At 42.5% G+C, this 24,007-nt stretch overlaps 2 protein-coding genes across 2 annotated transcripts; both read right to left on the reverse strand.

The window, feature by feature from the left end:
* LOC109951917 (arfaptin-1-like) lies at window positions 1-10,241 on the reverse strand. The gene is made up of 8 exons (XM_020586686.1): window positions 10,052-10,241; window positions 6,824-6,887; window positions 4,551-4,647; window positions 4,040-4,155; window positions 3,732-3,953; window positions 2,884-3,041; window positions 2,121-2,295; window positions 1-1,846 (listed from the first exon to the last, which is right to left on the reverse strand). The coding sequence occupies exons 2-8, from the start codon at window positions 6,875-6,877 to the stop codon at window positions 1,691-1,693; spliced, it is 978 nt and encodes a 325-aa protein (XP_020442342.1). The 5' UTR covers window positions 6,878-6,887; window positions 10,052-10,241; the 3' UTR covers window positions 1-1,690.
* A 2,802-nt stretch (window positions 10,242-13,043) lies between these two features.
* On the reverse strand, window positions 13,044-24,007 carry ppm1ka (protein phosphatase, Mg2+/Mn2+ dependent 1Ka). The gene is made up of 10 exons (XM_020586649.1): window positions 23,639-24,007; window positions 21,682-21,943; window positions 20,004-20,178; window positions 19,674-19,847; window positions 18,533-18,705; window positions 17,613-17,713; window positions 17,115-17,280; window positions 16,241-16,385; window positions 15,023-15,157; window positions 13,044-14,149 (listed from the first exon to the last, which is right to left on the reverse strand). The coding sequence occupies exons 3-10, from the start codon at window positions 20,112-20,114 to the stop codon at window positions 14,018-14,020; spliced, it is 1,137 nt and encodes a 378-aa protein (XP_020442305.1). The 5' UTR covers window positions 20,115-20,178; window positions 21,682-21,943; window positions 23,639-24,007; the 3' UTR covers window positions 13,044-14,017.

Consider the following 24,007-nt stretch of genomic DNA (forward strand, 5'->3'; position numbering starts at 1 on the left):
AGTCGGAAATGACGAGGCACCCAGCACCAGCATCAGCAGCAGTGATAGAGTTTGATTGAAGAGAGCAAGCAAACAGTGAAATCATGGCTACTGATGAAATGCTCCCCCACAGTGAACCTTTCTTCACAAACAAACAAAGCAACACCATCAGGGCACAGCAACGCTTTTTGGTTTGTCACATATTATTGGTCTCCAGAAGTTGCTGAACTTATTGGAGCCACTGTACCGAAGTCAAATTCCTCATGTGTTCAACGCACCTGGCCAGTAAAGCTGATTCAGATTATTGCCACATAAACCCGAGATGAAAATGACCGGCGACCATACAAACGGTTCTGAAACTAGTTCTGTGGCCAATGTGGCTGCACAAATCTTTCCTTAAAGTGCAGCCTTTGGTGCAGTGATGTACAGTGAAGCAGATTTCTTTCAGCAGCAGCAATGATGTGCCATTTGATGGGAGCGCTAAATAAACACAAAAACCCTGGTTACTTATGAAATGTTTCCTGAAAGACTGACTACAACTAAGCTTTCCTCACCAACAAACAAGGCAACATCGTCGACATAAGGTGACATTTTTTGGCTTGTCAGAAATGACCAGTCTCTGTAGGTTGCTGAACTTCTTGCTGCATAAACCACAAATGGAAATGACCGGCCGCCAACGAGACAAATGGTTATGAACTAAACCAGTTACTGGCAAGCTACACTTACAGGTGGTTACAAATTAATTATCCAGACCTTTCCTCAATGTGTAGCCAGCTATAGAATTTTAACAAATCTGAGCCCAATTTTGAATCAAGGTAATCATTTAACATTCCTAGCATATGTTCAAAATTATTAAAAGACTGAACTGACATCTGTATTTTGTGTTGGCTGAGAGCCAGTACAAGTTTGAGTGTGGGCAAATGTTGTGTTCATAACATGATCATAACGGACACAGCAGGTTGATGAAACGCATCTGACATTAACATGTTACTTTTTCATGAGCTATTTCTAAGTCAGGAACTGACTTCTGACAGCTGATGCACCAGTGATGTCATTTAAACTGGTAACAGCTGGTGCACCAGTGGCCGGTTGTGTTTTCTGCCTGTGGTGTAGAGGCACTTTTAGCTACTGAGAGTTTCTGACTGTACGTGTTTAATGCCTCGTCGAGGATTAGCTGGATTTACTCCAACGCATAAAGTATGTGCTTGTTAAACAGGACAGAAGTCACAGGTACTGTACATGTGTGAAAGTATGGATGGCATAGAAGGAAAGTGTTCTTGAGACCACTTTGTCCTAAATATAATATCAAGAGTTTAAGAAATAATGACACCCTTTCTAACATTTCACAGACTTGTAGTTCCACACCAGTCTGGGACCTGGAAGGTGCCTGTGTGAATACCCAAAAAATCCATTCACCTTGCCAAATAATTAATTTCCCTCTAAACTATCTAGCTCCCCATTTATGTAGTAGATACTGCAGCTTTTCAGAAGCTGCAAATCCATCACAATCCCTCAAAACAAACTCCACTCTGGAATAAATTAACTACTTACCTAACTATGTTAACTTTCAAATCCATCTGAACATTTCTTGTTCAAAATTCCCCAAACAGGCATCTACTAAACTTTTCCCACAGCAGTGTCTGAATCCCAAAACATCTTCCAAACCCACATCTACCGACATATGATGAGTTTTAGTTGTTGTTTTGTGGTGTCAACTTTCCTCCAACCAGGAGGAGGCGTCGGCGCTGGGGTTTCTGAGCTGCTCGCTGGCCTCTTGGTTGTTTTGCTCCAGGAAACGGTGACATGATAAACAGTGAGCTGCTACGGCACCGTGGAGCTGCCACAACTGGTTATGGAGGACTTTGACCTGTGGACAGTGAAAGAAAAGGACGAATTTGACTAATTCAAACCAGGTAGAATGCAAATTGATTCATCTCGTTCGTCTCTTTGTCAGTTTTTTATAAACGTTTAGGGACCGATCCCACACCTCCATGTACAATATCTCAGATGCTACTGTTCAAATTGTGATGAAATCCCTCAACTGATCCATTGTATTTCCAAATCTGAACAGATTTAAGGCCGCATACTGTCTGTTCATTTATTTTACTCTGACCCCTTCCTCCTACCTCGTGCCCTCGTACCTTGTTTTCCTCCAGCAGCTTGACTTTAATGGACAAGTCGTCTCTGATCTTCTGGTACTTCTCCCTCTGGCTCTGGAATTCTTTCTGGGCCTGCTCCAGCTTGGGTAGGGTGGAGGTGTCGCGGGGCCCCAGGTTCAGCTCCTCCAGGTCAACTCGGTACGCATCGTACTCGATCCTGGAAGATGGAGGAGTTTACACAGATGGTTTAAAAACATACATTATTGTTTTGGTCTGTGGCCTGGGGGCTGGGCACCGCAGATCTAAATGAAATTAAAAGGCAACACTTGAGCTTATGAAGCAGTTTTATGTCTTTAGTCTGTGATGCCAATCACATTCAAGATCAAATGTCCTCAAGTGATTTCTACTTTTACCTTCCAGAACGCTGTGTGCATGTCATATGACGGACGGTAGAGACGTTTACAACTACAGGCTACTTCTACGTTAGCTGGTGGTTTCTTACATTTCCCAGACCCCCAACATTCCGTGTGGTTAGTTCACATTCTGCTTTATTTTCTGCTCCTGTGGGTGCACAGATTAGTTTATGACTTTTCTTCTTTGGATTTCTCGATGCATGACGGATGCATCTGAGCTCACGAAAATATCTGGATCTAGATTATTCTGATTGGCTGCTGGTCACGTCCATTGTTCAGCAACCTGTAGAGGCCAACAAATTTGAGGGGCCAGAGAGAGTCGCTGGAAAGGAAGCTTAGTTGTGCAATTATCTGGTGTGACGGTGTTCGGGGAACAGCGCGCTCCCACCCACCTGGCAGCCTCGTACTGCTTGACGTTCGTCATGGTGTCCTCAATGGTTTTGTTGACCAGTGTGTTCATGTCGGAGGTGAAGGTGTTGATGGCCGCCGTCAGATTCTCGCCGCTCTTAGACAGGAACTTCAGAACTTCCGCGTTCACACCAAACTCCACCTGATTTATGTATTAGATGCACCTGGTTTTATGAGTTCATGCTTTACAAACACAAAAACAACAAATCATAGTAGTTGTACTTCTGTTTCCATATGTTCAGCTGGATTACTGACAGCGAACTCCTGGTAAGACGTTAAAATATTGGACAACAACAGTATAATATGAATAACAACAGCGATTCCTGGTGATGCATCTAAACGTGACCTGGATGAGGATCGGAAAATGTACTGGTGAGGTACGAGGGGCAGGTGGGTGGACAATATGTTCATTTTGTGTGTCTGTGTGTGTGTATATATACATATATATATATGAAACAATTGGAAATATTACCGTAGTTTTGTGCTTTTCAGTATTTCCAAACAAAACCTTTATAAAGTAAATACACTGGTGGATTAACTGATATAAATGAGAAGTTAAGTCCAAGTTTTGTACATGAGGTCAGACGTCTGGAACAATATCAGCGAGGACTTTTTTTTTTTAGCTAGTTTTCACTAAACACACTAAAAAACATGTTATATCTGACCTCACTGGCTACAGCAGGTGGGAAACAGCATTTAGGGATTTTGTAAAAATATATTAAAGCCTTTTTAAAACATTTAAAAAAGGCCCTTTTGCTTCTTCAGAGTTTCCAGACCTGTAGTTGCCCTGTAACAGTGGCACAAAGCAGCGACGATACTTTTTATGACTCACATGCAGGGAGGGTGTTTTGACGCTGAACTCGGTGAAGACGTCTCCCAGGGTCTTCTGGGTAACTGTGAACTGAGCGAGCTGATTGGCCATCGTCTGAGCCAGCTTGGTCATGTGATCGTAGCGTTGCCGGTCATCTTTGAGCAGCTCGAGGCGGGGCTCCAGTTCCAGATCCACCGTACGAGACCCACGGCCGAGCTTCTCCGACAGAGCCTGTCTCGTACACTGTGGACAGAGAGCGTTAGCAATAGTAACGGATTAGGTCTGCTACCAGTGAACAGGGCCACAACGTCTGGTCGGACTCCTCTCACCTTAAACGTGGTGATGCTCCACTTGCGGACTCTCTCCAGCTTCTCACTGGCCAAGGTCCTGTTGTTGCCTTGAACAACCACAGGCCCACTTTCCACTTTCTGTGGCATCACTGGTTCTGGAGGTGAAGGTCAAAGGTCAATGTTGCCATTAACTGACAAAAAAAACCCTATCAGAGAGTCTGATCCATGTGCCGAGTTCCCAGATTGTCTTTTACTGGAAATACACAACATGGTCCAAACTTCCCACATCGTCCATAGTCTTATTCCTTTTTGACTCATTTTGCTTTAACTGCAGTTTCCTTTTGTCTTGATCTGTTCAGCTTCTCATTTTTAGCTCTTTGTCAGTCGATGTTTAATTTTAGTTGCATTAACACTTTTTTTGATCATTTGTGTTCTCTTAAGAGTTAACGATGTGGTGTGCTCAGACTGGAAGTTAAAGGCAATGTGAACACGATGCGCATGCCAACAGAGAACCTGGCACCAGAGAATTTGGGCTGTGTCATCGTTTTACCTTTGCTCTGCCCTGGTTCCATAAAATCCTCTGGCGTGGCCTCAGCTGGACAGGAAGTGACATCACTTTCAGTGTGGCTGCTGTTACCATTTTCTTCCTGTAAAGAAAACGTCCCAGGGGTTAGTACACATGGCCTTTTGTACCAGCCTGGCAAACACCTCACAAACAGGGCCGATCTCTCTGTGGAGTTTACTTCCAGGAGGAGACTGAATTACAGGCACAAAGGCTGATTTTAACCACAAGGTTGCAGGTTCAAATCTCTCCCTCCCTCATCTGCCCAGAAGCCCTACAACAGGTCAGAGCATCCAGGCAAAGCTGTAAAAACTTGACTTTTCTGACCAGGTTTGGGGGTGTCCCTGTTGCGTTTTCTCATGCTGGAAGCTCAAATGTCCAACAGCTCCTGAATGCAACACGAGCCAGTAACCCACAGTAAAGAGGTCAAAGGTCAGAAGTCAAAGCAAGGTGATGAAATGATCACCGTGGGAACCGGAGTTTACTGTGGCCAATCAGAGCCCAGATAAAAGGCTGTGAGGTTGCCATGGAGATGGTAGGTCCATGTTGTCAGAGGTCGCTGGAGACAGGAAACAGTCACCTGACTCTCACACACACTTGTACTTCTATATTTGTGAGGACCCTCAGTGACTTGATGCTTTCTCAGGCCCTAACCAGAACCTAAACCAGGTCTAAACCTCAGGCTGGTCCTCACAGAGACAGACGGAGGTCTGAACCACACCTGTGGAGGGTTCACCAGGCCGGAGGAATTTGGCTATAGAGGTGTGAACCACACCTGTGGGGGGTTCACCAGGCCGGAGGAATTTGGCTCAAAGCTGTGGAGTCGCATCAAAAAGAGGGCATTAGTGATGCAAAGGACACTCAGTGCATCTCCTAGCCCCTAACCCTGACCTCAACCATCACAACCAAATGGCTAACCCCACCACTTCACCCAACCTGAACCCTAAAACCAAGCGTGAGCCCTCAAACAGGCCCTTGAGGGTCTGAGGACCAGACAGCATGTCCTCACAATGAGGATATCAAACAATTTGTCCGCACAGCTACAGAAAATCACGTACCTGCACCTTTGCTCTTTTGAAAGGTTAGAGGCTGCTGATTTCTTCAGCCAGCTTTTAAAGGGACAGTACACCTAAAACTCTTACAAACTGCAATAATTAAAGCTCTGGCCCCATGGGGGCAGCACAAACACACAGTGACGCATTAACATTGATTAGGAGTGGTGTCTGTGTCCATCCGGTGAATCTCAGTCCCTCCCTTTAGCGCCGTGTTCGGTCTCCACCACCTCCTGAGGGAAACATCTGGCTCTGCAGCTGCTGACTGCTCTACTGTGTCTGTCTGCTGGACAGTGGCTGTTCAGAGCATTTTCTTTGAAAACAGCTGAAAACCACAGCGAGAGACAGTGAACCAGGGTGGTCCAACCACTAAACCATGAGCTGAGACTCACTGTAAAGCTCTGTAAAGTCAGGGGGAGCTGCTGATAATAATCTGTAGGTTCAACACCGTCACAGCCATTTAATACATTCTTAAGAATAAAATAGTGATTGTCACTTTAAAAATATTTATTTATTACATGTTGCAGCTCAGTTTACTAGTTTATTGTCTCCTCCTTCTTTAAAATGAACCCAAACCTGCAGTCTGAGTTCACAGATTGCCACCAGGATTAATCTGGGTGGGAAGCAGCCCATAAGGTGCGCTTTACTTTTTACTGCTGACCTCAGCACCTGTGGACCACACCTGTTACCTGCCGCCGCTCCTTCACTACGACCGCCTTATCGGACACTCAAACACTTCACTTTCCCTTTCATTCACACGCTGTCAGGCTTTATCAGCCCAGTTTGTTTTGGGTGTCGTGACAACAGCTGATAACATTGTGGAAGCTGTTAGCTATCCGCTGCAAACCATTTCTGTTCTTTTATGTGCCTGGTTACTGAACATACGACTGTGTGTGGAGTATCTGTGAGGAAGAAATGAACCAGCCCTGTGTTGGGTTTACATGTGTGTAAAACACTGATCTGGGGCTGTAAAAAAACTGACGAGTCATTTTTGATAAACATATCTGTTCTGATTTGAGTTAACCATCATCTCCACAAACGCTTCCCCGGGCTTTGCAGATCATTTTAAATAACCGATAAAATGAGCAAATCGTCCACGACCCAACCACATCGCCCAGAACAAACTGCCTTTTAAAAACAATGTACTGAGTGAACCGAGGAGAAATGCGTCAGGCGTGAACAGCGAGACACGTTTTCGTGGCGTCTCACCGCGGGAGGAGTTTGGTCCTCTGCTCCGCCTCCTCTCTGCTCCGCCACCTCCATCCTCTTCTCCCTGCACACAGAAAACATCTTTCCATTGATAATGTAAAAGAAGTTTGGTTTAGAAGAATCTTCATCTTAGGTGAAAAAAGACAAAATTTGGTGCTTCATATTTTTAGAAGTTCATTATTTTACCTCAGTTATTTGTGTCACGCCTGTAACTGCTGTACCACATAAAAGATTTCATAATATAGTACAACTTGCAAAAGGTATTTGTTCAGTATTACTACAGCAAATATTTCATCATCAGTTAATATTATTTTCCTCCATTGTTTTTCATGTAAAATGGCTGAAAACCTTGATAAATGCTAATTACAACCCAAAGATGTTCTGTTCACATCATTCTCACATTTCAGAAACGAGAACTTATATTTTAGCTTCGCTTTCTGTTCGCTGTCAGTCACATACTTGACTAATTGACTCGCCAGTCGCCAGTCTGCCACAGCTGACACGTAGACAAACAACCATACACCCACACTCACTCCTACGGGCCAGTCAACCTAAGCTGCACGTCTTTGGACTGTGGGAGGAAGACGGAGTACTCGGAGAGAAAATGCACACTCCACACAGAGAGGCCCTGGGTCGGTCCTGGGTCGGCCCGGGCTCAAACCTGGACCCTTCCTACTGTGAGGCAGCAGCGCTAACCACCGCACAGCTGTGCCGCCCAACACATTTCATCTGAAGAGCTAAACTGATCATTGTGGATAAACAGCGTCATCTGGTGGTAAAACAGCAGAAACACATAAATCTGACAACACTGCAGGAAATCTACACTATTTCACCAGTTAAAAAGAAATTTACAATCATCTACTGGTTCAAACATCTTTATGTAACCACATCATTGTTACTCATGTATTATTATTATTACTATCATTTTTTTAGACAGGCTTTAAAAGGTTTAAATTGGGATGATGCACATCTGGGAATTGAACATAAAACCTATTAATAGGCATAAAACTTCCTAAGAAGCATCTGCTGAGAACAGCACTGACTCCAGACGGGTGAGTGGGCGTTAGCAGAGGCTAAATAAACACGAATACTTCAAGTAATCAGCTGAAGGTCACTACTTCACTTTCACAGTTTCAGGAATTCTTTGAGTGAGTTGCTGATATTTCTTCTTTTCTGTTCCCACGACATGAGACACTGAAGTTACACAGTAAAAAGTACTGCAAACCAAAACCAAGACGTTTTCCTACTACTCTGGTTTCACCCAGGGTGATAATTAAAATAAGATGCTGGATCCTCTGTTTTGTTAGTTTTATAATTAATCTGGTCCTAAAAATAATGTTTAACTGTTAAAATGAAAGAAAAGAGTTTAAAGTCGTACAGTTACAGAACTTACTTCAGAGAGCTGTTCCCCAGAACGGGACGACTAAATATTTTATGTTTATCCTACGACTAAATATTTTATGTTTACCCTACTACGACTAAATATTTTATGTTTATCCTACTACGACTAAATATTTTATGTTTAGCCTACTATTTAGTACAAAGCACCACGACCTTCATGCTGCTGTCATCTGTCGCCATCTAGTGGTGATCCACTGTTAGTGCGGCGTGAATCTTCAGAATAAAAGCCTGCTCTTTTGTCACTGTCTGATTTCATGCAAAACATGGAAAAACAACTTTAAACACATCCTGCAAGCAACGGACAAAGTCAATAACTGACATAGAGAGCTCGCACCATTTAACCTACACTCTAACAGCTGTACAGATGCAGGTAATACACACTATGAATGCTTTCAACATTATAACAAACAGCAGCATGAATCATTTGCGAGTCAGGACGTGTTTGCACTTTGAGTCAATCCAAGGGATCAGGCCCCAGCCCTGTTTTTACACTGCCTCAGACCTCAGAGCTCATCGCCAACACCATCAGTTCCTCAGACAATTTATACCTCCGAATTAAAAAAAAATTAAAAAACACCATGGAGTACACCAAACTGAAACATCCCTGTAAGTCAGCACAGGAACACAGTGTTACAGACTTCAGGTTTACTGGAGCAGTGGTAAACTTTACTACGTTCTTGTCATGAGCCATAAAACAACCCCCCTAAAACTTTATTTACAGCAAGTGCAAAGTACAAACATCTCAGGTGTGTGATAGGTAACACAGTATAAAGTGCAGTCTGACCTCAGCAACGTTCATTATACAGATGCACTAGACCAAAATATTAATTCACAAACATTTTATAAAATGTCACTTCACCGTGTCCTGAAAGCTACAAACATAAATGTTGTCAACGTTTCAATACGATACACAACAACACGAGTACAAAAAGCTCCCAGCACATATTAAAATGTAGTTATCTGTAGTTCCACTTTGTAAAAGTTGAACTTCATCTGAGCATCAAACTGTCAAACTGTAAACTGAGCTGCAACCGTTAGTCACTTAGTTCAACAACAGAAAATTAACTGGCAAATAGTTTTGACTGTTGGTTAAAACACAGAAAACAAATCAACTATAATAACAAAACACAAATTAGTTTCTTCATTGTTAAATTTAGCTGTTTTTCCTTTGTCATATGTAGTAAACTGAACTTTTTCAGACAAAGGAAGAAAGTGTGACTTTTACTTTAAAAATCCAATTTATTGATACAAACAAAACAATTAACCATCTGAACCAATCAAGAAACTAATCAGCAGGTTGATGGATAATAAAGACAACCAGTAGATTCAACCGTAAAAGATTCACCAAATAAAACAAATCAACTTGTAGACAAACTGGAGAAAAAGACCAAAAATAAAAGCTAATTCTGAACATTTACATTTTCATTTAAAAGTTACTTTGCTATAAAAGTAATACCAATTTAATTTAGTAACTTCAGACTCAGTTTCTAGGCTCATCCAGGGTAAAACAACAACCCAGCAAACTGTTTATATCAGTGATGGTGTAGGAGTACACACCAGCATCGTTAACTGGCTCAGTTTTACTGGTGTAGCTCCAATAAACTGGTCAAACCAGAGTAAAAAGGTTCGTTTGTTGACGTTTTTAGGTTTGGACTGTTGTGTTTCCTCTGGCTACACTAACTGTTTCGTCACATGTGAAAGTGAACAAACTGTGTTTCCATATCAACAAATGATGAGAACAGATGAGTTTGGTTTTCCTCTTGGTGACTTTAGGGAAACCGGCTAACAACAAACACACAAACGTGACAGCTCATCTCGTTTTCTTACCTTCGGGCTTTAAAAATAAACTCCTCCTGTAAACTTTGTTAGTTTTCTTCTTCTAACCGTTAGTTTTACTTCCTTTCATCTGTTTAGCTCCTCACTTCCAGTCGCTGTGAACAGAAAACTAAAAAGTTAAGAAGCTAAAGCAGGAAAAAGTCACACACCCGGAAGTGTTTCACAACCCTTTGAGTTTTCAGCGGACGCTCGATATTTTCCATCGAGCTTACCGGAAGGGCGGTGACACTCACAGCGCAAGACAATTAAAGACCCGGATCAAACGGGCGGTACCGATTTTAACAACAAGCGCACCTTTAAGCGTAAACCAAATGATTACTAAACTTAAAACTCGATACAGTCAAGATGAAACGATCTTTATTTAACTTTAGAAACCTGAGGTTTTTATTTTTCCCTGTGTGAGAAATTACTAAACTTAAAACTCGATACAGTCAAGATGAAACGATCTTTATTTAACTTTAGAAACCTGAGGTTTTTATTTTTCCCTGTGTGGAAAAACAACCTACTTTCACAAGTTATTAATTTTTAAAGATATACATATTTAGATTATTTCTAGGTGAATTAGTGCCCTTATTTTAAAAATATTTTATAGTAGAAGCCTATGGTTGTCTTATCATAACTGTGCTTTCATCTAGTTTAACTAGTTTTGCACCGCATCACAAAGAGAAACCCTCCTGTTTGTAGACCTACTTTGCAATCAACCTATTTCTGATTCAAAAGGTGAAATTTGTTAAAACTACAGGAAAAGACAAGCAAACTCATATGTTCCCACCAGGGCCATAACCTGGAGTTTTCAATCAAAAGACGAATTCCCAAATTTAAGACAGAAACACGGGGTCAGAAGGACCTGACCTCTGTACCCTCAGTGTCAGCACCGGCTCAGGTGTATGTTCATAAATCTGGGGCTATCCTCAAGAGAGCGCTAGTGAAACTTCAGACTTCGTTTGTGTCATTATTGTTCTTTGGGCCACTGAGTCAACTTTAGAAAGTGTTAACATGCCAGTGTAGCGTTTACAGTTTATTTCAGGTGCCTCAAAGTGGGCGAAGTGAAAACAACCAGCTGGATTTGCAGTTTTTAATCCAAAATCAAAACCACCTTTGTACTGATTTTGAAAACATTAGTAGATGTCATAACAGAATACTACTAGGATCAGTACATCATTTATATTTTGTATGTTTAGTAGCATTTAGAAAAACCCTGGAGGTCTGCAACCCAAGCTGAGTCTTATTGGACTTGAATCAGTCAAAAGGTTTTGGCTCATGTCAAATTCAGTTTTAGCAAAGATATGTGGGTTTTAATCTCAGGGCTGTGGAACATGTGGAGATAACACACCGAGGCTTAACGAAGCAAAGAAGGTTTGATTTGACAGTAGAAAATGAATCATATTGTTTTGCACTGTGTCACGTCATGCAGTGTCTTTGTGGGCGGCACAGCTTCACCACAGCAGCCAGTTTCCTCACTGCAAAGATATGTGGGTCAGGTGAACTAGGAAGTTGCCCCTAGGTATGAACTGACTTGTCTCAGCAATGGACTGCAGTACAGCGTGTACTCTAAGTCATTCTTTACCTGCTGCCACTCGCTGTTACCCTGAACACAGTAAGCAGATGTAGAAAACCCATCACGCTGCTGCATGTAAAGTGCAATGGAGTTTAACATATGGGATTATATAATACTAACTACAATGCATCTTATTGTGTTTCTACTGGTTTAAAGTTATAGAACACTCCCATTTTACCAGGTGTTATTATGACTTGTCAGGTGGTTGGAGCTGATGACCACTGGTTCAGACACGGCCTCGTAGTCCTGTTCAGTCCTCCATCCACGATTGTTACACATATTGTATATTTACATTAATCATAAACTTAGAACAGAGAACAAATTGGTGATACCTTCTCTTTGAATACATTTCTTTGCCTGCAGCAACCTGCCATATTGTTGATTGTTCATCATTGGTCATTGTTTAGTGACCATTCTCAGGGCACATACTTCTACACAAGTCGCTTTTACCATGTGACACTAATGTCACCTCTAGTACAAGTAAATAGTCGCTGTGTGTTCAGCCATATTGTGGAAGAACCAGAACACGCACACACGCACACACACACACAAGTGACACCTGAACGCCTCGTGACACACTGGGAGACGCTAGTGGGAGCGTGAGTCCTGGATTAAGTTTCCACTGCTGGGATTCCTGTGTGCTGACGGTGCGAACACATGCACACAGGCCATAACTCACTGACATTACACATTAGGTAGTGCACACAAAACATACAGGTAAGTTGATAAGTTATAGATCAGTTATTCATTTACTAGATTCTTCTTTAATATATTCTGCACACCAGACTGCATAGAGCTGAATACACCCTCATGCACACTAAGACAAGGGGATTATTACATTAAGTTGTGTGTACGAAAGTGTGTAGTGTGGGAATATCCAACTCTATGCAGACTGATATTCAGTACATATTAAGGAAAAATGAAATTAAGCCAAATAATTTAACAAATTCGGAGGGGGGGGGGTTGCACCTGTCAAGAACACAATGCTCATATTTGACTACGACCATCGCAGAGAATCATGATGCTGAATGTTAAGAAACTTCACTGGAGGCTTTTCTATGAGGCCCCACTGAACATGGTACAGAGTCACTCACTGCTTTTCCCATAATTCTACTGGTTTGTTGGCACCATGTTGCCTTTATTTATTTATTTAAGTGGGTTGTGGAGAGGAAACAGGGGAGACGGGGGAGGAGACTTGCAACAAGGGTCGGCAGCTGGACTCGAACTAGGTAGAATGGCAGATAAACTAGGCTGTTATGCCAAAGTGTGGCCGATACAGAAACAGAGAACTATGGGGAGTCTGCATCGAAACCACTCTGAGATGAAACCAGTAAAAAGCTGACACGGGTCTGCAGAACAACGTGTGCAGACAACAGAGAAACAAAGTGAGGCTTCAGTTTAACATGATCTTTATTCTTGTGCCGATCTTCTCATGGACAGTCTCTCTCTCAGGGGTCAAAGGTCACATGTCTGGAGTTTCGGGGGGATTTAGTGTCCTCGTTAAAACCAGTTCAGCAGCTCATGATAGCTCGCACAGGGGATGGTCCAACTATATGTTTAAATACTTTGTATTTGCTCTGTGTTTTAGTAGCACGAGCTGCACAGAATCGGCTTGGCCCTCGTCCTCACGTGCACAGTGTCCCGACTACTGCAACAGAGCGGACGACCAACAAAGACTGCATGGAGAGTTTTGGCCGGTAGAAAGAAATTTTTATGTCTTAGCCACGATGGCGGGTAAAAAAATAACACTGTGTGGATAAATACAGACGCAGTCAGAGGACATACAATTAAAACGTTACAAACTCTACTGGATATTCATCGATTGTCAGTATGTGTCTGAGCGACCTTAGACAAAATAATACTGAACAGTTAAGTCTTTCACTAGTTATCGTATCTTGTATTTGTTGTTAGATGTGATTCTTCTCTCCGCCCCACTTCAATAAAACAACACAAACTTTTTTGACTGATGCACTTTTTTTACTTGCATCTAAAAGTAAAAATTTTTTTACACAAGTTATTTTAATTTTACTTGAGTTCCATTTCTTCACTGTTTTCCATCCCTGGCAGATACTTACTTTATTTAACATGTCTAATACACATGTGACATAGTTGTTGTTGCGGCTCAGTGTGGCTGACGGTCACTTGTCTAACTCTGCTGGGGAAATTCAACCCCCTCTGAGCTCAACAGGAAACCAAAACTCTGTTTCCTACTTCTTTGGAGGTTTGATGGTAAATTTATACGATGGCAACAAACTGCCATCAGTGTAGAAGATTAACAACCATCATCAGGGGGATTCAGGGACGTTCTGAGTCTGAAAAGGATCAAAAGTCTTAACGTCCTTTGAGTCAAAGTCATGTTAAACTGACAGGGTGTTGTCGTGTGAGCGTGTGTGCGCTGTCTACGCCCATCTCCCACTTGAAGCGAAGTTTCTGCTCATGCTGTAGACGACAGTGGAGCTCTGATGTTTCCCCCAGGCTCCAAATGGGACGATGACGATGGTGGCGTTGTCCTCGGAGCCGTACTGCAGCGCCTTCGGACACACAGCAGGTATCACCACTTAGACAGTTGTCACTTCACAGCAGGTATCATTAGTGAGTCAGTCAGTTTTCCTTCTGTATGTATATTTCTTTTTATTTTTACCTATTTATCAATAAGATGTTATAAGTGTTTATGCTTCTCAGGGAGAAGCAAAGTCAGTTTTGTTGTACTACAAAATGTGCTATGACAATAAAGGTATCTCTTCTGCTCTATTTCCTACATTTCCCAGAATGCCTCTCAACACATATGAGCATATGACTTTTTCTTAACTTTGTATTTGCTGTAAAGCACTTTGTAACTGTGATGTGAAAGCTGCTACACAAATAAACGTATTATTGTTATTATTATGAACGAGCTGTTCCAGGATGTGTAGCTGCACAAGGACCGACTGTAAGAGCCTTTTCAGAACCGAATATAATGCCACGTCTTCTAATGTCAAGCTATTGATTACATTTTGCATTATTAATCAGAATCTCAATCTCATAAGTAACTAGTAACTCCAACTATAAGGTAAATGCAATGGAGCATCCAAGTAAAGTACAAGTACCTCAAATATGTACTGAAGTACAATACTTCAGTAAATGGACATGGCTGCTTTACATATTCAAAATCTAAATGGTTACTTTCTCTCTAAACTTAATAAAATGACATATTATCTGTACTATAATAAAAGTTATAAAGGTTCTGAATGTGGCTCAAAATCGCCACAGGTTATGGTGCAATGCATTCTGGGACACTTGGCTCCCGCAGTCTACACAGTCAGCTCACAAGCATCCTTGATAAAACAGATCTGTACTCGGCTCGACTAACGACTTCGACTTGTAACATTCAGAAGGCCCCGGGATGAGAGAGGCCCTGTATCCACCTGCTGAGCGATGACGTCCGCCGCCTCTGTGGGGTCTTGGCACTGGCTGATGATGTCACAGATCTCCTGGTCACTCATCTGGAAGTTGATCCCATCAGTGGTCAAAGCCAGGAAGGCGTCGTTGGCATGCTGGACCTGCAGAGACAAACAGAGGTTAGGACTTCCTGTTTCCATGCAGCATTCAGTCCTCCGAGGTCGGTCCGTCCAACTGAAATACCTCAATAGCTGACAGATTTGGTTCAGACCCTCGTGGTTACGGAGGAGGAGCCCTAACAACCCTGGTGATCCTCTGGCCTTCCAGCCAGAGCGCCCAACAGGCCCAGTGAAACCTACTTGCTAAATGCTGCCATGCATCTTGTGGTTGTTCACCTTCACTTTCAGATGAAACAGTAAGTTATTAACCGATTTCATTTTTAGTTTTAAATCAGTTGGATCAATTAACCATTTAAGGAAAGCTACCAACTGGTTCCAGCTTTGTAGCTTTGCAGCACATGCTATGCTTTTGGTCTGTGCCACTGTGTGCGTGAGGTGGGCTGCCGAGAACTGTAACCGCGAGCATACATAATCATTTTTATAACTTTAATGAAAATTTAAATTGTAATAAAAATAAAATATTGTATTACAATTTTACATTTTCTGTCTCTTTTTTAACAGATCGCCAACTATGAAGTGCAATATTTGTACTTCAGATATAAACAGGAGCAACAGGTAACAGAAAGAGAAGAACATCTGTTAGTCTGAGCACACAGTTCTGTTTCAAGTGTGTGGGTTGGATACACTGTACATACAGATGCAGTAACTCCCTCCTTGTGTACATTTGTCAGAGGTTTGGACATAGTTTTCCCTTCTACAAGGTGTTTCTGTAGATCCTACGTACACTGTTCGTATGCCAGATGCTTCCAATGGGCGAGTGAACATGTGCCCGGTACAGACGGGAGCGTGAGCCTCGCTCGAAGTGCACATGAGATGCTACGTGCAGCACATGCTATGCTTTTGGTCTGTGCCACTGTGTGCGTGAGGTGGGCTGCCGTGCCTCTAAATCTGATGGGTACAGAATCAGAAACCTCAGTGATCCTCCGGTCAAAGGTCAAGGCAGACCACACTGAAAATCTCCGTCCATCGATCAGTGCATCGTTACCAAACAGTGTACAAAACATCTGCAGATTAAAACTGTTGTCTTACAGGTTAAACCTCAGGTGAAGCTGCTCTGGGACTCACGGTGAGTCTTCGTGTTTCCGGCTCAGCGATGACACCGCTGCTTTTCAGGTGGAAATCTCCGATGCTGCGTGTCATGGCGAGCTGGCCGTTAACATTAGTCTGACCCACGCTGTTCCACGTCACGAAGCCGCCAAACCTCTGGATCCTGGACACAACACACACAGAAACAGTTGTTGTTTGGTGTCAGTCTGTGTGCTAAAAGATCTGTCCCTCAAATGCATGCTGTTACTTTTTATGGCCTTTAGATTTCTGGGTGTACTTTTAAGACAAATCAGCAACATGTCAGGACAGTTAGGACGTCTGTAGGTCGCCCACCAAAGTGTTAACGTGTTTGGGTGAGGTCCAAAGTTAAACATAGCCTCGTTCTGCCGTTACCTAACCCAGCTGCTTTGAGCTGGAGGGAAACCAAACCAGTGCAGCTCTGCGCTACATACTGGATGACCTGGACCTCATGCATGCTGCCAGCCACCGTCCAACTACTGCAGAATCTATTTATACACAACAACCTGAGCGGCTGCTGCTGGAAACCTGAACCCTGCTGCTCTGCTGTTCACTCTAACTACAGCTAATTATGCACCTGATTGTTGATCAAATCTTCTTCCTGTTTATTTATTTTAGCTTCCACAAAGCTTGTCCCCTAACCAGAAGGTCAGTGGTTCGATTCCGTGTCCTTCCCAAGTGTCCTTGGGCAGGACACTGAACCCCAAGTTGCCCCCTATGGTTAGAGCAGCGCCCTGCAGGGACAGTGCCATCATTGGTGTGTGTGCGTAACATATTTGGCCAAAAAAGTGATGATCATAGTACTAATAACAGGAGTAGCTGTACTGGTTATAGATGTAATACTGTTGTTTTACTGAATACAGGGAGTGTGTACCGCTGTCTCTCGTCCTTGCGGTCAGGAGTGTGGTCTGTTGTGAGTTTGCTGGCTCGCCCCTTCCTGCACAACACTGCCCGACTGTCACCGACGCTGCCAACCACCAGCTCCACGCCATCCCGTAGCATAGCAACCGTTGCCGTGGTGCCGGCTGTCAGGAAGGAGGCTGTGGACAAAGAGAAGGAGGAACACTGTTTTAGTGTCGGGTTCACTGTTAACATCCAATTTGAATGTGTTTTTGTTTAGTTTTGGTTGTTGGCAACATTCTTATACATATTTGTCAAAATACAACATACCAACTATGTCAGAGTTAAAACAGTGAAGCCCTGGATGAAATGAATTTATTGTCTCTGGTGTTCACACAGTGCATCAATCAAAACACATGACATTAGAATATATTAGGAAAAAAACAAACCTCTATTTCACTTCTATTTCTTTTCAAAGCCTATCATAGCATGTAATAGTAAAATCTACTATGTGCACTACTTCCGTCCTCACCATTGTTGAAGTAGCTCAGGTGTGTGTGGAGAGCCTTGTCAGCATCTACAAAGGCTTTCTGTAAAACTCTCTCCAGATCCTCCTCCTCCTCCAAAGCATCTCTGCACAGAAATTAGCCAACAACTGTGCCAATGTTGCATTAAGCCAGATTTATGCTTCTCCCCAGATGCATGTAAACAATTATGCAGACCTATGCAGAGATGGGTGTTATGGGTAACTCAGCAGCTGAAACTTGCCTAAGTTATCGAACCTTTTATCAGGTCATTTCTGTTTCAAGTGGTGTGGGTTGACATGCCCATCTTCATCACTGTGTGGCCTAAAAGTTGAATTAGCTTAGCTGTCTCTCTCCTGATCAAAACAGACATGACTCTGTAAACACATCCTCTACACTGTTAGCATACGTAGCAGCTACAGTATGTATCATGAATCTAAACTGTCGACCTCTTCACTTGACATTGTGCTGCTGTGATGCTGCTGTAGAGTTTATCACAACCAGGCATCCATAGTTTACGCTGTAGCTTCAGGAAACAGGATGTGATGGAGAGGCAAAGAGCGCTTAGGGGCGATTTATGGTGTCCGATTGTTTTGAGCCTCACTAGACCCTCCAGGCTGAAAAGTAGCGTAGCTTTAAGGCAGTTAGTATCATTGTAGGATTGTCCTTCATTTATGTTTGTAAATCCAAGTTTGCTTTACCAGTGATTCATTGTAGAGACTTGATTACATGGTCACCATGGTGACAGTGGTTTCCATTTCCAGATTTACTCAGTAAACTACTCATTCCAGTATAGAAGAAACACGTGCACATCTCCAAACTTGTCCCATGTACCTTCGTTTGCATGCAGCACAGAGAAACATAATTCTACTTTACAAACATTCATATGTTTAATTGTCATGTGAAAAAAACATGAATAATTTTGAACCTGATAAACTTGTCCATGAAGGTGTAGCAGTAGTCGGCGGCGTGTGGGCCGCCGTGGCCATCGAACACTGCAAAGTACAGCAGGTTGTCATGGATACGGGCGAAACGGAGGCGGTCCTCGTTCTGCTTCCTGAGACCCAAAACTGACGCACTGCCGACTGGTGACAGACTCACCTGAGACAGGTAGAATACTGTTTGTATAACAGTGACAAATCATACGAACTGATTAAATGTTTCTATCATCCATCTAGATGACTACTCATTTCCTCATTTAGCCAGTCATCCGTTCATTAATCTAAATCAGCCACTCCTTCATTCATGATTCCATCTTACCTATTATCATCTATTAAAATACTCATTCAGTATTTAGTCAATGTTTTTATTCACTCTTCCATCAATCCATCCATTTTCTACAGCTCATCCGGGGTTGGGTCGTGGTGGCAGCAGGTTCTGTAAAGTAGTCCAGACATACTTCTTTCTGGCAACGTGTTCCAGCTCCTCTGACGAAATTCCGAGGCGTTCTCAGGCCAGATGAGATACATAATCTCTCCAGCATGTTCTGGGTCTGCCCCAGGGTCTCCTACCAGATGGACGTGCCTGGAAGGCCTCCAAAGGGAGGTGCCCTGGAGGCATCTTATCAGGATGCATCTACTCCAGGCCTCTTCCGGAAGTCCAAACTTGGCACCCTAACTAAGGGTAAGTTAGGCCACACTACGAATTAAACTAATTTCGGCCTCTTGTATTCGTGATATTATTCTTTCGGTCACTACCTACAGGTCATGACCATAAGTGAGGGTTGGACCATAGACTGACTGGTAAAATGAGAGCTTTGTCTTTTGGCTTAGCTCTTTCTTCACCACAACAATCTGGTACAATGTCCGCATTTTATTCATTATCCATCCATCTAATTCATTCTTTCATTTCCAGTCATGTAGCCAAGTATTCATCCATTTAGTCAACTACTCATTCAGCCATCCATTTCTCATTCTTTCATTTAAATATTCATCCATTCTTTCATCCTAGTTCACCTGACCCACATCCATCTACGCATCTATTCAACCTTTAATCCATCTACATAACCATTTATTGATCTGCTCACCCTTTAAAGTATCACCCACCTATCCAGTCCTCCTCCCAGTTACCTGTGGAATGGGTTTTCCATATCTGACACTGGAGGGCAGCAGTACTGGTTCTTCTATCCTGTTGTCCCAGATACCGAGGGTGTCCAAGGTCACGGGTCGGCTGCTGTGGTCACTGCTGAACTGGACTGAGCCACTGGCTCGCCGGATGCCCACCGCCCCTAACACCCCACCCACCTGCAGGGTGATCAGTCACACAAATATTGGACTATTATTATTATTGAATTATTCTTATTATTTTTGTGGGTGGGTGGGGGGCTATTCTAGTCCATATTTCTCACACTTTTATTTGCGAGCTCATTATTTAACAGTGATGCATATTTATAGATTCACCTGCCCAGAAGCTGTGGAGGTCTCAGGTGAGGATCTTAGGGTGAGGAGAGTTTGCCTGGAGATGGTTGTGCGACCACAACGCAGCAGATTCAGCAGCACTGCAGACGACATGGCTGACTGTCTTTAATAGGTGTGGAGCTTTAAAAACATGAAACACCTAGCGGGGGGCAGATTTCTGAAAACAGGGAGAAAGAACAAAATGAATTTAGCTGGGGATGCAACTAATGATTGTTTTCATTGTAACTTATTCAGTAAACATTTTTTAAATTAAGCATTTAGTCCACAAAATTTTTAATTTCACAAATTTTCACAAAGGAGATACTAGAGTTTAATCCTTTAGACTGGCTGACATTAACCAGTGTCATCTTCCTCATAGTCACACCTTCCATGCCTCTGTATTATGTTTGTATATATGTGTGTGTAGTCCACAAATAGCCCTCCATCCCCTGCTGTGTTTCAGCAGCATGCTGTCCCCTATCAGTTACATGTCAAACAGATAGAGGCTCTAAAAATACTGAGTCTGACTCCATTAGAAAATCAGAGTTTTGCTCTAAACCAATTCACAGAATAATTTTAAACCAATATTGTTTTCTGTTTTTGAGTTGTTAGTTGTAGAGTTTTTCATTTTGAAGGATGGTACTTTGAAAAGGAAACAAACAATAACAAACCAAACAAGCAATTATAATATATAACCTAGGCTTTCACCTCTTCCTGATTTCTCTGTGATACAGTTTACCAGTGGTGTGCCAGGTTAAATAAAGGACACTAGGTTGATAAAGTTGATGATCAATACCAAAAAAACCCCATTGATTGCTTCCCCACCTGCTGATATACTTGGATTTAAACTCACTCTGCAGTTCAGACAGTTAAGTTAGCTTTATGCAATCAGTCCGTGTGACCTCCAAGTGGATCACTGTGTCCACATTCAAACACGTAACCTCTTGTTGTTGGTAAACCAACAATGCAGCGTGTGTATATTTGGGTGTACATGTTGGTGGAACAAGAGGCTGCACACACCATCACCTAAGTGCAGGATCAAAACTTCCCATCCTCATTCTGTTTTGTAAAGCCCAGCACTATCTTAGATATTAAAATTACAGTGATGCTGCTCAGTCATATGTATATTTATGAACGATACAGCTGATTGTTGGAATGAACATAAAACCATATTTTGATAATATTTAGATGAAAAAAGCAAAAATAAATGTGGAAAAAATAGATAAATTGCCACATCCACCCACATTACACCCCCAGTCTACAAAATGTACATTTTGTTATCAGATTTGGAGGTGTGATCTGTAGCTAGAGTGAAAACACAAACACAAACATTTGTTTCTCAGCCAAAAAACTGCAAAAAGTAAATGTGAGAAATATCTGAAAAGATTAAAACTAAAGAAACATACTCTACCTGAATTAAAGATTACCATACACACACTCATACAAGGCAGCTTTTGTAATATTTTACTGATTGCATAAACTAGGCTAATAAAGTATTGAAAGTACCAGATTTAAGATAAGCATAGTAAAATTACTACAGTATTATTAGAAATAATTCTACACACAACCACACAACGTGCCACTGTAAACTCAGTGTAACGTTATTATTAACAAAACAAACACTGTTAACACACTAAAACAGCTCAATCAAAATGGCGGCTGTAAACGGTTTAAAACTCACCTTTGTTGTTTCTGTCTTTTTGGTAATTTTCCCGCCTGTCGTGTTCGGTCTCCCTGGCAACAGGTGTCCAGCGCTCCGGCAGCTGCCTCGAGCTGTCGTTAGATGTCCGCGCGCTGTGGCTGTACAGCTCCCCCGGAGGGATTTAAACTGAGGCACAGCCGTCCAATCAGGAACCGAGACGTCCTGACGTCAGCAGGTGGACAGCGTATGCTTGTTTCTGGCGCCAAGTCAGGTCGGGATGACGGTCTGCTGAGTCTCTGTGCTAACATAATTTAACCTTCTGATGCATGAATTATGAAAGCCTGAGTCAAAAAAAAATTCTTTAGTGTTTCTATTCTTATTAGGGCATGAAAAAAAAAAACAAATATTCACTTTTTGTGATTTTTTCAGAGTTACACACATGTCCACTCCAGTGGACTACATGTGCCTGAGCACTCAACATAAAACAGTATGAACTTAATGGAAAAATGAAATAAATTGTGTTTTATGACAAATCCATGAACAATTATTTCTTTTTATGCTTTGAAAAACATTTTCACATTTCATTAGCCTATTGTTTAGGCCTGAATAGGAAAACAAACAATGCTCACAACTGTGAAGCTTCTACCTAAAGCTAAGTCTAGGTTTCAAAATATCTCCAACAAGAAGAACATTATTCTGAGTCTCCATACTTCTTTATGGATGCAGGACTGGTATTACCATGTCATTATACTAGTATTAATAGGTTTTCAGCAACAAGAACAGACATATTTGCATCTCTGGACACTTCTGTAAAATGCTCTGCATGTCAGTTCATCAAACATAGGCAGTATGAAAGTTGACAAAGCATCCAGGGCACAGTGGCACAGAACACTGCATGCAGATGTATTTGGTTTTTTGAGTGCATGCAGCATCGTGGCATCTGTTTGCATTTTTCACCTTGGTGAGTTGGGGCCAGTGATTTCCTGTGTAAAACCTGACCTCACGGCGTACTTTAGTGACTGCTCTGCGCTTCACTGGAAGTGGGGTTGCACTGGGTCTTCCTCTTCTGCTTTGCTGGAGGGACCCAGCATTTATCAGTGCATGAGCTACAGAAGCTTTGAAGAGGAAGAGATTCATCTTTTCCAATCCAGACATCAGGTAGAGGCGCCAGGCATTTACAACGGTCACATCCAAAAAATGAAAAAACACTCGGATGTACCACTGCTTGTTCCTACGTCTGTGGGGATACATTGCCAATCTTTTTCTTCTTGGCCCATCTCTTAGCCACATCTTCAGGGGACTGGCCGGCACAGGACGAGGCCATGTAGATGACTGAACTGTCGAGCCAACGTGTGACAGTGATATCTGCATTATCACTGACAACAGACCAAGCCCCTCTGCCCTCTTCTTTCAGTTGCTGTTTGCTCTTGAGTTTCTGATTTGCTCCCTTCAGCCTATTTGCTCTGCATGTACTGTACCTGTGGCATAGATGCCACAGTCTTTCAAGGCCTCAATGATTGGAATGCTGCAAAAGTAGTTGTCAAAAAAGACCTTGTGGTTTTTGTGCTTTATGTCATCACAAAAGCGCATCACTACATCTCCAGCCATTCCCAACCAAATGACGCGATCACGTCTTGCAGAGCCCTGGTACACGTCGAATCTGTACATATAGCCTGAGGTCCCTGCCCTCACCCATGCTTTCACTCCCCAGGGTTTGGGCTTTTTTGGCATGTATTGTTTGATGGACAGAAGGCCTGTGAAGGGAATGATTTGCTCATCAATGGACTGAAATTCTTCAGGGTCTGCTGCAGCCTTGAATGTTTCCTGAAGTGCAGGGTGTTTGCTGGCTGGCAAGTATAGTTATTCACAAAGTGAAGGTAACCCAGAATTTGATCATATCTGTTCATAGACATGGCGTTTGCAATTAATCTGAGACGAAGGCCATCCTCACTAGACCAGTACATTCGTGCCCTAGGGTATCGAATGTACCCCATACCTATAGGGTTCTTCTGGAATAGAAGGTCTGACAGGTTATTCCAGCAGCAGTCAACAAGTGTGGCTTACTATCGGCCATCTTGGATTCAGAGGAAATTCACTTGCAGTTACAAAACTGACCACTGAATAAACGTCAATGGAGTGGTGCAGTAGAGAGCACTCTAGTGACTGATATGCAGTTCCACCATTGAAACCAGTGCATTTAGGAGAAAATGACTTTTGAATAGCTGTCCACTGCAGTGACCACTATGCACCAGAGGGTTAAAACAAGAAGCAAACAAAGGTTTTTAATAAAAATGTCTAATAACTGTAGTAAGGCAGGTTTTCTACCACTGAAATCATCACTGTGGTGAAAGTTTACAACTATGGG

The sequence above is a fragment of the Monopterus albus genome, unplaced genomic scaffold (assembly GCF_001952655.1).
Source record: "Monopterus albus unplaced genomic scaffold, M_albus_1.0 scaffold418.1, whole genome shotgun sequence".
NCBI classification, from domain to species: Eukaryota; Metazoa; Chordata; class Actinopteri; order Synbranchiformes; family Synbranchidae; genus Monopterus; species Monopterus albus.